The 16,295-nt window shown below is 36.5% G+C and overlaps 1 protein-coding gene and 1 pseudogene across 1 annotated transcript; both read left to right on the forward strand.

The window, feature by feature from the left end:
* Positions 1–1,197: 1,197 nt before the first annotated feature.
* LOC147919847 (uncharacterized) lies at positions 1,198–4,804 on the forward strand (annotated as a pseudogene).
* A 1,333-nt stretch (positions 4,805–6,137) lies between these two features.
* On the forward strand, positions 6,138–8,120 carry LOC147919848 (uncharacterized). Its single transcript, XM_087504134.1, has 5 exons — positions 6,138–6,478; positions 6,569–6,695; positions 6,785–7,090; positions 7,221–7,442; positions 7,740–8,120. Exons 1-5 carry the CDS (start codon positions 6,138–6,140, stop codon positions 8,118–8,120), a joined length of 1,377 nt encoding a protein of 458 aa, XP_087360260.1.
* The last annotated feature ends 8,175 nt before the right edge of the window (positions 8,121–16,295 follow it).

Consider the following 16,295-nt stretch of genomic DNA (forward strand, 5'->3'; position numbering starts at 1 on the left):
GTGAACCGCCGAACCGACATTGTGTATCGGTGTTGCTATTTGCGGCTATGAGTGCATTGACCGCTGACTTACTAATACTACAGTTTTTCTGGGGTCAACTGTTGACTTACACCAATTCACATTTTTAAAGTCTTTCGTACGGATCACATTTTTTTTGCACGATCTTTTAAGAAACACACGAGAGTAGTGTAATTGCCTAATTGGTAGGTAGGGTTATAAATTATAAACTTATAATTTCTTTGCGTTCAAAGCGGTCCAAAGTTCACTTAAAACCTTCTCTGTCGTCTTTAAAAAATGTATGGAAACCCAAAACTACTCTTTCATGCCACTATTTGGAAATCAAACCTCGGTAAAAGCTATGTGTCGCTTTTACTTTATACTAGTTCAAACTCGCACTCGGACATTCTCACTTGAACTCAACATATAGATTTAGCCACAACATGCACTTTCATAGTTTCATGCACCAAAGTATCATCACCTTCTCAACATACACTACTACAAGAAAACACGCGATTTGCAACGTATATCTGCGACGGAGAAACCTCGTCGCAAATTTGCTATGGATTTGCAATGATTTTGCTACTCGGAAAACGTTGTCGTTAATTCCTCGCAAAATTAGCGACGGATATTTCCCTCGCATATTTGCGACGGAACTAAGACAACATTGCGAGGATAAGTAAATTCCTTGCAAATGACACGCAATTCCCTAACAAATTTACGACGAATTAGCGATAAGACTGCCATAGCAAATTTGCGAGGAGTTTACGAGGGACTAGATGTCGGCAAGCACGTTTTCCCCGAGTGTACCTGTTTTGTCGGCAAAAAGGACACTGCCTCGCAAATTCGTAGCAAGAAATAAATATCTAAAAGCAACCTGTTGCAAATCCGTCGCAAATTCCCTCGCAAATCCGTAGCAGATATTTTTAGAAAGTCTATAAATAGCCAGTCCGTGAGACATGGAAACCACAACACAAAGCAATAAGAAAAAAAAAAAACTGGTGGGAGAGAAAAAAAAAATTCTGAGAGCAAGAGAAAAAAAAAGAGAGAAAAATAATTGTCAAAAAAAAAATTTGTGATAAAAAAATTCTAGAGAAAATAATGTTTGGAGGTGGAGAGCACGAGATATATACTATACGACGGTGGATGTACAATCATAGAGACCCAAACACCGGTGATGTGACGAAAGAGTTTTGTGATGGCTTGCGCGGTTTCATGTACCAGGCGACCAACCAAGACTTTGCTCGTGAAAACGGTACAATATTTTGTCCATGTCCTAGGTGCAAGAACATTAATTATTTGGAATTTAATCTAGTGAAGAAGCATCTTTATAATAGAGGATTTATGCCAAATTTACTATGTATGGTTCCGTCATGGAGAGGGTTGTAGCAGTAACGTTGGAAGTAGTAGTATGAATTATGCTGTTGATCAACCTAGTAATTATGGGCATCAAGAATCTGATCAATTTAGTTTTTATGGGTATAATGAAGAAAATAGATTTCATCATATGGTTAATGATGCATTTCATGAAACTACTGCTGCATTTCCTGAGAATAATACGGAAGAACCCAATGTAGATGCACAACGTTTTTATGATATGTTAGATGCTGCAAATCAACCTATCTACGATGGATGTAGAGAAGGGCATTCTAAGTTATCTTTGGCATCTAGGATGATGACAATTAAAGCTGATAATAACTTAAGTGAGATTTGCATGGATTCTTGGGCTGAACTCATTAAAGAGTATTTGCCACCTGATAATGTATCGGCTGAGAACTACTATGAAATACAGAAGTTGGTTGCAAGTCTTGGATTACCATCTGAAATGATTGATGTGTGCGTTGACTATTGCATGATTTTTTGGAAAGTTGATGCTAAGCTGCAGGAATGTCGGTTTTGCGGGAAGCCGAGATATCAGCCTACTGAAGGAAGGACACGAGTGCCATATAAACGTATGTGGTACTTGCCTGTTGGTGATAGATTGAAACGCCTATACCAATCAAAACGGACTGCAGCGGCAATGAGATGGCATGCAGAATATTCTACACACGAAAGAGAGATTACACACCCATCTGATGCAAAGGCGTGGAAGCATTTTCAATCGGTATATCCTGACTTTGCTCAAGAGTGTAGGAATATTTATCTTGGGTTGTGTACAGATGGTTTTAGTCCATTTGGTATGTCAGGGAGGCAGTATTCTTTATGGCCTGTTATATTGACACCATACAATCTTCCTCCAGATATGTGTATGCAAAGCGAATTTCTGTTCTTGAGTATTTTGGTACCAGGTCCTAAGCATCTGAAGCGAGCTCTAGATATCTTCTTGCAACCTCTGATTCATGAGCTTAAGCAATTGTGGTATGAAGGTGTTCAGACATATGATTCCTCAAGAAAACAGAATTTCAATATGCGGGCAGTGCTAATGTGGACGATTAGTGACTTCCCCGCATACGGAATGTTATCTGGGTGGACCACACATGGAAGATTATCATGTCCTTATTGTATGGATGGTACATAGGCATTTCAGTTAAAGTATGGGCGAAAACCTTGTTGGTTTGATTGTCATCGTCGATTTCTTCCCTTGCATCATCCGTACCGGAGGAACAAGAAGTTGTTTAGAAAGAATAAAGTTGTGCGTGTTCCCCCACCAACTTACGCCTCTGGCAATGATTTGTTTGAACAAATCGATTACTATGGTGCTCAAGAAACATGTAAACGTGGGGGTAACTATCACACACCAGCAAACATGCCGGATGGATATGGGACCGCTCACAATTGGCACAAGCAGAGTATTTTTTGGGAGCTTCCATATTGGAAAGATCTTCTATTGCGGCACAATCTTGACGTGATGCACATCGAGAAAAACTTTTTCGATAATTTTATTGTTACGCTTCTGAATGTGCAGGGTAAAACAAAAGATAGCAGGAGATCTAGGTTGGATTTGGCGGAAATATGCGCAAGGGTCGAGTTACATCTTACAAGAGATGAGAAATTACCAGTACCCCAATTTCGATTGTCAGCAGAGGCTAAGAGGGTGTTGTTCGAGTGGGTTAAATCTGAAGTGAAGTTTCCAGATGGATTTGTCTCTAAATTTTCAAGATGTGTTGAGCAAGGCCAAAAATTTTCAGGTATGAAGAGTCACGATTGTCATGTCTTCATGCAACGGCTACTACCATTTGTATTTCTAGAGCTATTGCCGGGAAGCGTGCATGAAGCTATTGCAGGTATATATTTCTTAAATGTTATACATTTTTATAAACCTATTTAATTAATTCACCCATTGATTGAGTATGCATTGGCTTGTAGGAATTGGGGTATTTTTCCGGGACTTATGCACTAGAACATTGACCATTGATGTCATAGAGCAGTTACAGAATAATATTCCAGTGTTGCTTTGTAACTTGGAGAAAATCTTCCCTCCTGCTTTTTTTGACGTGATGGAACATCTTCCAGTCCATCTCCCACATGAAGCAGAGCTTGGTGGACCAGTCCAATTTCGGTGGATGTATCCTTTTGAGCGGTTTATGAAATCTCTTAAAGGAAAGGCCAAAAATCTTGCCAGAGTTGAGGGATCGATAGTCGCCGGCAGTTTAACAGAGGAAACGTCTCACTTCACATCATACTACTTTAGCCCCACCGTGAGAACAAAAAAAACACGTACTCGACGATATGACGACGGAGGCGTTGCACCTACATATAACGTTCCGGATGTTCCAGATATATTTGCTCAGATAGGAAGACTTGCTGGAAAGATAAGGAAGTTTGGTGGGAAGATCATAGCTACTCTCGAGCTGCTCACAATTACATCTAGCGGAATCTCGATTACGTTCAACCTTTTGAGAGGTATTTTTTAAAAAATAAAAATAAATTTAAATTTTATTTACTAGATAACAAAATAACACGTATCCTTTTTATAGACTTTTCGAAATGCAGATTCGTGAAGCATATCCTAATTTAGAAGAAGTTGATTATGAAGCTGACAAAGAGCGGGATTTTGCTAATTGGTTGAAATACTATGTAAGTATACATATAATATTGGTTTAAACTATATGTATAATTTATTTATTCTTTAATTTTAATAAACTTTTCCTATTATATATAGGTTCAAAATGGATGTGGAAATGAACCCTTGCCTCTTTGGTTGCATGAGCTCGTTCAAGAACCAATAGCAAAAATCACCACTGCTCCTATGTACTTCACTCGCGGTTACACTTTCGATACGTATGCTCATGGTTGTTGGAAAGCTACAGCAAATTACGGAATCTACGTACAAGCTGGTGATAGTGATTTCTATGGCATTTTGGAACAAATCTTAGAAGTTGAATATCCAGGTCTTCTGAATCTAAGATGCGTACTTTTCAAGTGTAACTGGTATGATCCATCGCCCCGAGGCATGCGAGTAAATAATTGGGGAGTTGTCGATGTAAACGCCAGCAGATCGTATGCCAAATTTGATCCTTACATCCTAGCATCACAAGCACAACAAGTGAGCTTTATTCCCTATCCTCGTTTGCGGCCTAGACGTGATATGTGGTTATCAGTTATCAAAGTTAATCCTCGAGGCCGTATCATCGGGTTAGTTGATGACCAAGTCGTGATGCAACAAGAGAGAGTCGATGAAATTTCCATTCCAAACATATCAACAGAAGATGTGATCCACATTGATCCACAAAACCGACAAGTAGAGGATGTTGGTGATGTCTCTGAAGAAGAGGGTGAATTAGACGAATTCGAAGAGTCTGATGATGGAGATGATTCTAATGATGATGATGTACTTTCTAGTAATTCAGACAATGAATCTGATTAAATAATTATTGTAGTTTTTGTTGTTTTTTTATCAAGATATTGCTCTTTTGCGACGGAATTGCATCAAAATTGTGACGCTTTACAATGGTTGCCTCGCAAACTCCTCGCAATTTACTACGTAATTGCGACGTTTTAAAGTTTGCGACGAATTTGCAAGAGTTTTGCTATGGTTCATCCAAATGCCTTGCAGAATTGTTTATGTATATTTAAATTTATTTTTATATCTTCTTCTTTAATTGTTTTGTAGTTCTATTATTAAAGTAATACAAAGAAGTTAGTAGATTCTAATGTGGATAATGAAGCTTGAACTTTATAATAAGGATATCCAAAGAAGTTTTATTTTGTAGAACTAGGTAGATTACTATCCAATGATGTATAAATGTAGAAGTAGGAGAATTCATTTGGTATGAAGTTTATAGAACTTGGTGAAATAATATTATTCTAATGAGGATAGTGAATCATATTTGGCACTAGGTAAATTATAATGGTGTTTTGTTGTGTTTTTTTCATAAGTTTTTGTTGTGTTTTACAATGGTTTTGCTACGTAGTTGCGAGGTCAATAGATATTGCGAGGTAGTTGCGAGGTTTTGCCGAGGGTCATCTCGCAAATGCCTCGCAATATTAAGTAATTGTAATATTTCTAAACATTTTAAATATTAGCTTGAATCTTGGACCCAAGATTTTGCTGGTTTTAAAAACATTAATAAAAACATTAATTAGTTAAGATCTAAACATTATTTAATCTTTTGTTTAATTTAATATAAACATTAATTAGTTTTTTTTGTTGTTTTAATTTTCGAATTATATGGTTTTGTATTGCAACGTATTTGCGAGGAACTCTAGCAAAGCCGTCGCAATATTTAGGGTTTCCTATTGCGACGTTTTTGCGAGGGAACGTTGCAACGGCGTCGCAATATTTGCTACGGAATTGCGAGAAGTCAAAAAGTTTATATATACACCGCAGCCCTTAGTTTGAGCTCGCTCAAACCACGCCGCAGCCAAAACCCTAAATTCTCTCTTCTTCTTCCTTCTTCTCCGTTTAACCTCTCGCCGTTTTCCGGTTAATCCTTCTTCTTTCCCTAATTTCTTCCTCCAATCTTCTTCTTCTTCGACTCGACTCGGCTTCTCCAAAGGTAAATCTGACAGTCATTTTTCTATAGTTTCATTTTGAATCGATTTACGGTTTTTCATTCGATTTAAGTGTTGTTTTATTCGATTCACGGGTTTTTCAATCGATCTGTAGATGTTTATTCGATTTAGAACCCTTAACCCTAAACCGATTTAGAACCCTAATTTATTCGAATTTGATCTCAGACTTTTTTTTTTTCTTGTAGATGTTTTCTGGGAACGACTACACACGATTCCTCTCGCAGACTAATGCTCCAAGTCCATACAGTGGTGGTTCTCGAGGGTCGTCATCGGGGGTTCAAGGTTCTCGACATGCAACCTCACAGCATAGGCCTCCGGCACCTGCTTCATCTCCACCCATTCGTACGCCTCCAACCGCTGCTGCATCTCAAACGATTGTTCCCAATGCAGCCACACCTTCATCTCCAGCCACTCCTACATCTTTGCCTCAACGTTTAAACAGTATGACGTTGGAGGAGTTACTCGAGAGTCCTGGCCGTCAAAATCTAACACGATTAGATCCAAACCGTCCACCAGGAACTCTCTGGTAAGAGAATGATTAACTTATTTCAATTTTAAATTTGAATTTTTAATTTTAGGATCAATACTTACATCAAAACAATTATGTTATCCCTAGGTTTTGTGATGATGGAGGCGTTTCAGCCACTGTCCGCAGCATCTTTGAAAGAGATTTCAAAGAGCCTCATGCTAATTGGTCACAAACGCCACAGGCGGTCGTAGATCGTTGGTATGAAACTTTTGCGGTAAGTAATAGTTTAGTTTAGTTTAATCGTTGATATATAACTTATGTAGCTTGGATCAATACTAATATATTTTGTTTTCTTTTTACAAGCAAACATATAACTGGGACCGTTCTATAAACGGTAGAGTTAGACATGAGTTTGAGAAGAAGTTGAAGGAGCGGATGTGTGATCAAGTGTGCCGGTGGAAGGGAAAGTGGAGGGAGAATGGTGATGATGCAAGGCCGCGATGGATTGATCCTCAAGTATGGGATGGACTAGTTAAGTATTGGCGTGATCCCAAATCAGAAAAAAAGAGTATCAACGGTCGTAATGCTCGATATCATGATCCTGATGGCACTGGCATACATAAACACCGCTCAGGCCAAACCTCTTTTAAAGCTCGTGCCAGAAAACTTGTAAGTTTCTAAATTCTTACAAGTTACTTCTTGTCTGTTAATTCTTACAAGTTACAAGTTTCTAAATTCTATGTTACTTCTTGTCTTTTTCTTACTAATGACCTTTGTCTTTTGTTTTACTTTGTGTTAGTCTGAGGTGACTGGTGAAAGCACTCCGGATTATCTACGTGTCCTAGAAGACACTCACAAAAAACCCGATGGGAGTTTTGTCGATGGAAAGTCAGAGTCCATCTTCAATGAAGTGTCATCAAAGATACAAGAGGTTCAGTCTCAGCTCTGTTCAGGGGATAACACGGAGAGTTCTGCTTCTGGTGGGTTGTCTGTTCATGCCAAGAACAAAATTTATGCCGAGGTAAACTTCTATTTTATGTTGGATGTTTGATGTTGCCTTATTGTTTGGAGTTTTTGTTGGATGTTGAACGTATTTCTTGTGTGCTTTTGAAAACTCTAAAGTTTGTCTTGTATGAGTTTGTGTTGTTGTTTTTAGTTTGTCATATGGTATGCTAAGATTGGTCTTGATAGTTTGTCATAAGATTAGGATATGCTACATTTGTGTTGTTGTGTCTGTTCTAGGATCCGAATCTTGTATGTCACTTGTTGGCTGTTTCAAATGAATATGAAACTAATTGTTTGATTGTATTGCTCGTAGGTTGCTCCGAGGAAGAAAAATAGACTTTATGGAGTTGGTTCTCTGCAACATGAAGCATCTTCAGCCCATTTTGGACCATCGCTTCCGCCTACTGAGGATCCGATTGTTCTTGCTCAGAAGCTTGCTGTCGCTGAAGCTACTCTTGCAACCCAGGCCACTCAAATTCAAGACAGTGCTCAAAGGATGCATAGCTATGATGCATATTTTGACTACCTTGCCGGCAAGGATCCTGAGTTTGCTGCTAAGTTTGGAAGCAGGCTTGTTGAATCCAATCCTCCAGCAACACTAGACGGCACAGGCACAGGCACAGGCACAGGCACAACCACTGGCACAGATACAGGAACCGGAACTGGGGTTCCCTCTCTATCACCCTCTTTTTAAGACAATTTGATATTAAGTTCTAAGGTTGATTTTGGTTTTTGGACATGGTTCTAATGTTGTTGTTAAGACAATTTTTTGTTTCTTAATTTTTTGTTTAGAAACAAAAAATTGTCTCGGTTAATATGTCTGAATTTTATTTTATATTTTGATTATAATTTCTATTTCTTATAAAATATTGTGAAAATATAAATATATAAATATATAAATTTGAAAATCAAAAATATAAATATCAAAATGAAAAAAATTCTTAATTCCGTAGCAAATTTATGCTACGGATCTGCGAGGATTACTAATTTGCTACGGATTTTGCGACGAAACACATATCTGGGTTTATAATCTTATTAAAACTTAGTGACGGAAACAACGTCGCAAAAATCTAGCAAATCTGCGAGGGATTTACGTCGAACATATTTTGCAAGAGGAAAGCGAGGAATGTTGTTCATCGCAATTTACGAGTGCTTTGCGACGGACATTTATTGCAAGAGAGGTGCGAGGAATGTTGTTCATCGCAATTTGCAAGTGTTTTGCGACGGACGTCAATTCGTCGCAAATTTTGCGAGGAAAGTGCTACGTGTATTAATTTGCGACACACGATTAGCGAAGAATTGACGATCCTCGCAAATCCCTCGCTAACACCAGTTTGCGAGGGAAGAGCGACAAATCTTGCCATCGCAAATCGCGTGTTTTCTTGTAGTGATATGCAATCTTCATATACATCACCACAGATCTATAAATGTTTTGGGTTGGACGACGCCATGCATCTCGTGTGTATTTCTCAATATTTTTCTTAGGCGCGTGCGAGTCTTCATGAGACGACGTCTTGGTAAGTTAGTATATAGTTATATCAATCGCTCAACTCTTGGAAGACACTAACACGATCTTTCCTTTTTCTACAAAGACAAGTTTCTTCTTTGCCTTCAATTTCCAGAAGTTCCTCTCCAAGCTAACATGCATCTCTTCCTTTTTCCTTTGTTCATACTTCATATCACTTCCTCTTTTTCCTTTTCTCCACGTCACAGCGAATGTTGTGTTATGTACCAAACTACCAACTTGACTTCTTAGATATGATCGACCATTGGTCTTCTTCATATTGAATTAAAACTCAGTCAATAATCCATCAACAATATATACAAGCTGGCCAAACCATTTTAAGTAAGATACTTTTAGAAAAGAAGAAATTACTAATCTATACTATTAAAGCAAGAGTACTCCCTAGACTCAAAATAGACCATGACTTTGTTTTGGTAGGTTTTTCACTAAAAAATGATTAGAGAATCACTTAATTTAATTTAATTAACCTATAGTTTTGATTTTGACAAAATGACCAATATACCCTCGGTCGATCAATAAAAATTTTGTGGGTCGGGACGCGGATCCAAAATTACCCGAGAACAAATGAAAAAAAATCCGCGGATCTGTTTGTACTCCAGATTAATCATTTTCGGATCCTGAATATTATTTGATTCAAGAATAATTATTTTTGTTACCAAACAGAGTTATTCGTTAGAGCCAAACATGACTTCATTGTCCTTTATGGTATTTAAATCAAAACCATATATTTTAATTACCAAAAATTCGGATAATTGATTAATAACCGAGATTCGATCTTAACAAATAATCTTTAAAAAAGAATATTTTGTGATTCTAAGAACCATAATAGTATCCTAAATAAAGCATAAATCAGGATAATCTTTTCATATATTTGTTCCCAAAATTATCTCGATCTTCAATGCTAATTAAACAAATCAAACAACATTCAATATTTTAAGATTATAGAAACTAGAATATCTTAATTACATCTTCGATTTAGATTATATTGAAACTGGAAATCATATAATTAATAGCAAATGGAAACCAATATTGCATATTCTTAATCATTGGTATATTACTCGCATATTCCATATAAGCTTTTTAAATCTTATTCAAATATTCTGAAATTAAAAAAAAAAATTCTAAAATTATGAGATCTTGAAAATATTATCTACTTTCTCGACAAGTTTATCGCTAATCACTCACCACAACCCTAGGATCTCCTTATAAGTCTATAAATACTGCTCATTCACCACAGCTCATAACACCAAAAATACGAAATACACAAGCAGAAAATTTTAATTATAATAATTGTTTTTTTTTTTACCTTTCTAATACGTTCGCTCAAACTATGTTTTGATTGTAAGGATTATTTATTTCATTAATTAAGTTATTGATTTACGCTATACTCTCCTATATCCAAACTACATTCTTATTATACTATGAGTTATTTTATTCAGCAACAATCAATTTTTTGTTTTTTTCCAGCAACATTCAGTTTACATTTCTGAAATTTAGAGTTTTTATACAACTTATGCAATGAAAATTGGTTACTAACCATTGCATCCCTAGCTTGATCAAAATTATTAAGCTATTACGGCTGATTTTGTTGTGTATTACCGGCCACCTATCAAGCAAATGCATTTTACTAGAAAGTGTATTAATGGTAGAAATGCATATTATCTAGCGTAGTTCAGATGTCGGTTAATCAAAAAAAAAAAAACCCCTTTTCTCCCAGACACGAGAATCGAGACACCTTCACCACCGCTTTTCTCCGACGCCGGCGAAGGAAAACTTTGCCGGCGTCGGGACATAACCCGATCGCTCCCTCTCGTTTATTGCACTCTCTGGTTCTTCTTTTTATTTTCCTAGTTTTTCTTATGTTCTCAATCTCTATTAACCCCTCTCGACCCCTCACCAACACCATGCACCATTTAGCCGATTCTAAATCCAAGGAGGCCAGCGTTTGGTCGGAGTTTCGCAGCTCTTACTCGCTACCCACCTCTTTCCCGGAAAATGTATCAAAAGATCCAGCAACCTTCAGATCTAGGTTCTCATCTCACCAAGAAGAGATCTCAGACCAAGTAGGGACGATGGCAGGAGCAGATCCTCTTAGCCCATCATATGCGCCTTGCCTGGTGGAGTCGTCGGCGGCACACGACGGCCATCTCGTTCTGGTTTTGCCTTCGGGTATCGGAGACCATAAGATTCTTGGTTTTTCTTTTGATGCCTCCAGCCCCGCTATCAACCTACACCCAACATCCTCCCCCTCGTCGGAGATGTTCTATCCCCTGAAGCCGATGTCGCTTCAATCCGGCCGCCGCTTGAGCAATCCCCTGCATCCGACTGGAAAACTAGGGTTTTCTTTAGTGGATCCACCAATTCTCGGCCCATTAAGGCAACTGAGCCCATTAACTCAAGGTGTCTCACAAGAGCTTTCTCCGCATGTACCCAGGTTCGAGCAGAACTCAACTCTCTCCCATTCTAGCCAATCTTTGTGTAGATTTATAAAACCTCTTGTTCGAAGACTGCATTTGGTTAGTAAACTACCTTTGGTTGCTAGTTTGGTTAAAGATTTTTTAGACAACCTGTTGTTAGTACCACCTAGGGTCTCTGCCTTTGGAGATAACAGCTTGAATATAATCGACATTATGATCCAGTCCATAGGGCACTGTGGTTACCGATGTATGTTCAGGCTCCCTCCATTAACTCGTCTGGTTCCTGAACCCGATAAACTGCTTATCATCAACTTTTTGAAGTTTCCGTCTAAGAACCTGAAGATTAGTGGCATTATGATCCCAATTTAATGTAATGTGGGTTACCACAACACCTTCAAGTGTTTCACTTATGAACCTAAAACCGCTACCAACCCTTTACATATCTTCAACCAGAGCACTTATAACCCTGCTCAAACCTTTGGCAAAGCCCTCCTTTGGGTAAGCATCTTCTTTGTGAAAATGCTCTCAGCCTTAGATTCCTCAACGCCGTTTGGTCTTCGATCCAAGACAATGACCATCTCTTCATCCATTGAAGTACCCATGGAAGAAGCATCGATATTTCTTGACCTCACAGGTTCCAAATCCCTTGCAAGGAATTGGCTCATAGCTCTCAAGTTTACAATCTCGATGAACCTTATCTATATCTATCTACTTGTTGTACTAGTTCTCATCTCTGCTTTTCTTTGCTGTATTTTAAACAATGATCCTTAGGGCATCCTTAATGGGAGAACTTTTTTTCATGTTCTTAGATTAAATATATAGTGAAAATAATCTAAGATCAGTTGTTAAGATCATAGGTAAAAAAATGGGGGAACTAATTATGGTGTTCTTAGAATAAAAATGTGATTAACCTTCAATCACAAATGTGATTAACATTACAAAATTTGATTATGAAATGTGATTGTTACTACAAGATTCAACATTATCCGATTGCTACCCACAATTTCAAACACAGAAGAAACCATCAGGAGCTCCGAGAGTATAACTTTCAAAGAACAACAGACACCTCTTGCTTGTTTTTTCTTCATAGTTTTGGTGCCTGAACGTTTCCTGCTCTGCTTCATGGGTTTGGATTTCCTCACAGGAACAGGCTGCTTTGATGAGGCTCTGGCCGTGGAACCCGATTCTGTTGATTGGGTCTTTTCCTTGTGAACAGGCTTTTCCTCTTCATGAGATATCTCTCTTGTGTTGGTAGAAGGACCCACGGTGCAAACAATCTTTGTCTTCCTCCTTACTGTCGGCTTCGACCACATCCCTACCGATGTATCACCAAACTGCTGCATCTCCAACAACCTCTCCAGCTGCTCCTCTCTCTAAATCCACATTGAACCAAAACAAAACAAAAAGGAAAAATATATAATCAGCTCACAAAATAATCAATGCACATATGAAATCTACACAAAGCATCAAAACATTCTCAGTAAAACCTAAACCATAGACTTAAAGCTGTCTCATTCAACATCAATTCGAAATGGATAGTTATTAGTGAAAAAAAAACAAATTGAAAGACAAAACCCAACACCCAGAAAGACAAAACACATAGCCACATTCAAAAACCATGTCAATACCAAAAAGCATACTAAGGCTTATTACACATACGTTAGGCACATCCTCAGGAGAAACAGGAATCACTTCAGTCTCAACACGACGCACCACTGATTCACCCAAAAACAAGTAAAGAGAATCTAGCAAAAGTTTGTGTGTGTGCATCAAAAACCAAAATCCACAGGGAGAAGACATGAAAATCCAACACGCAGGGACATGGTCTTTGTTGCTTTAGCCATTTTCTCACCAAACAAGAAATGCCAAGCGAGTAAAACAAGTCCTAACCATAAGCAATTCTGCACAACTAACCTACCACAGATCAAAACTACCTTCGATTTTAACTTTCTTGTAATATCTTCAAGAGGCTGAGCAAGTTTCTGAAAATCATCAGCCTTGGAGAAGAGCATAACCTAACAAAGGATGAAAAAAGCAGAATTATGATTAAAACATTACCAAAAGCAAACAACGGTAGAACCAAAAACGAGTAGCAGATACTAAACCGAAACCTAATTCAATCATAGATAAGCTCAATATAATCGTATAATGATTAATCCCAAATCCTATACTAAACCTAATTCAAAGATTAAAAGAGGAAACGACTGTGACAAACCTTCTCTGTATGACCGGAGATTTTCCCGACAAAGGAGAGGAGGAGACAAAGGCGTTTCGATTTTGATTTTGGTTTCGATTGAGATTTTGGTTTCGATATGCCAAAAGCCCGACAAAGGAAACGACAGAGACAACGATGGAGACAACGACGGAGACAAGGACGGAATAGGACGGAAATAGCTTCTCTCCTTTCGATTTTGGTGTTTCAATTGCCGGAAAACAAAGCTTCGGCGGCGACTATGGCGAGAAAACAAACTCTAGACACGATTTCGATGGAATGAGAGAAATGAAAATATTTCCTTCTCATTTTTTTTTCGACCAATCAGAAGAGAGGAAGAATGTTAAAACGGGCTGAAGATCAGTTCTGAACCAAGATCAATATTTTTGATCTAAGCCCACTGTTCAATTTTTTTAATATATAATTGGGCTTAGAACAGGGGAAAAGTTATCCCGTTAAGGATGACCTTATGCTATATGTTGTGTTCTATGTTAATGGAATGAAGCATATATTTGTTCAAAAAAAAAAAAAAAATCTAGCGTAGTTCAACATCTAATTGTAATCGAATAAGTACATCAAAGCTGAAGCTGAAAGATTGAGTGGAAAATCATACATAGTACCATTTCATAAGCAACAAAGAATTATATTTCAGTGTCAACCATTCCAGTCACATTCAAATTCAGGTCTAACACTAGACACTCTCAACATATAAATCTATTACATCAGTGTATATTCTCATACGTACTTATGTGACTTCCAATTTAGAGCTTCAGTTCCGAGACGTAAACAAGTCTAGAATTTGTCAATTTGATCTGGTAAACGAACTTTGTAGTGTACAATCTATCTTTGCTGTTCTCCGTTGTCTTCCATGAATATTCAAATAACAACTCTCTTCTTTAATTGCTCATTCTATACATTATATATTTTTTTGGACAAACGAGGCTTTATATTAATCTCTTATTAGTTTCCATTAGAGGAGTAAGGTTCTAAGTCAAAATAGGAGCAAACACAACACTTAATCCACATGTATATATCCTAAATAGTACTACGACGGAGTGGGTATAGACAAAATATTAAGCCCGTTAAAAAACGGTCTTCACGGTTAAGTCTATGCGGATTACGGGTTTTAGCTAGGTACATATGCGGTTTGACGGATCCTCCTAAAGACTACAAATAGATGATTAAAATAAATATATTATATATAAATAATATTTTAATATATTTATGTGAATATAATATGTGAAATATTTGATAATGTGAAGAAATTTATTGTATAACAATTAAGATATTAACAAAATATCAATATTATAAATTAATTTAATTTTTCTTTTTTTCTTTACCACTAAATTTTTAAGAATAATTCATATAAAATTTATGTCGGGGACATATTTGGGAATAACTTTAATGACCGTGGTCTTAGCGGGTTTACCCGTTGTGGTCCAAGAAAAAAAATGTGGACTGACCTGTTTGACACCTCTATATACATAATTATTATAAACAACAAGTACAACAACTTAACAATATAAAATGATATTAATACTATAGATTAATTTATAACAAAAATAAATTGTCGTGCGGTATACCACAAATTAAATCGTAGAATTAACAATCAAAATACAACTATACAATCTTAAACATCAAATAAAACGTATAAAACTAACTAAGAGTTACAAATTGAAATTGAGTGATTTTATTAAAAAAATAATCTCGCGGTGTACCGCGGGTTAAACCAAGGTGGAGGTGTGAAACCTGTAACGAGGTATATTATAATTTTGTTTGACTAATATATATACTACTAACTCTATATTTATTCTATTTTGGTCTACAGGTTAAATACAATAAATGGTTAAAGGGGTTAATGAAGGAGTAGGATACCTCCATCACTTTATAAGTCATGTCTAATGTTACTATTTTTTTTCTTTTCTTTTTTTCTTATTGTTTAATTTGACTATTAAACATTCAGAAACATAAATAATTATTATTGCTTTTAATCTATCTTAAAACACAAACCAAAAAAACTATAGTCCAATATTGTTGTGTGCTTAATCTCTTACGAATCTACTATCCTATATTGTGGAAGATATATCCTCTTACATATCTACTATTCAATATTGTTGTGTGTCTGATTCCGAAAGTAGTTATATTATGCAAAGTACGTACTCAATCAAGAGACTGAATTACTGTATAACCACAAATATATAAATAAACACTATATAAACTTGGAAAATAAGTTTAAATACCTAACTCAGACAAGAAAAAGGAAAATTAAAAAACAAATTACTAAAAATAAATATAATCCCATGCTCTAGCACGGGTTATCCCCTAGTTAACATTATAACTTCTTAAGTTTGATTGAATTGACTACATCTTTCATCAATTATTAGATATATGAAGGAAAAATCTATTATAATTATAAATTTCCAAATAATGAGTAGTCAGGCTGAAATACAATTATTTCTACACTTTACTATAGTTACAAGTAGCATAGAAAAGCAGACTGAATTAAAAAAAAAACAAAAAAAGTTCTAATTATATATAAGGAAAGTCAACTGTTAAATGAAAATGTAGGTAAAATAAAATTGTTCTCTGTGTTATTCCAGATTTTTCTTTTTCTTTATGTACAAGATGATAACCCAAGTATAGATATCGGGTTTTGCTTGAGAACAAACATAGTATATTCATTGGGTATATAGTACTTTTAGAAAAGAAAACATA

The sequence above is a fragment of the Camelina sativa genome, chromosome 20 (genome assembly GCF_030686135.1).
Source record: "Camelina sativa cultivar CO46 ecotype springtype chromosome 20, ASM3068613v1".
NCBI lineage: Eukaryota > Viridiplantae > Streptophyta > Magnoliopsida > Brassicales > Brassicaceae > Camelina > Camelina sativa.

Excerpts from the sequence above, each read along its gene's own strand:
- LOC147919848 (XM_087504134.1), top strand. The coding sequence starts at position 6,138 with ATGTTTTCTGGGAACGACTACACACGATTCCTCTCGCAGACTAATGCT. Across the intron at positions 6,696-6,784 it reads GTTGGTATGAAACTTTTGCG|CAAACATATAACTGGGACCG; the intron begins GTAAGTAATAGT and ends TCTTTTTACAAG. Across the intron at positions 7,091-7,220 it reads AAGCTCGTGCCAGAAAACTT|TCTGAGGTGACTGGTGAAAG; the intron begins GTAAGTTTCTAA and ends ACTTTGTGTTAG.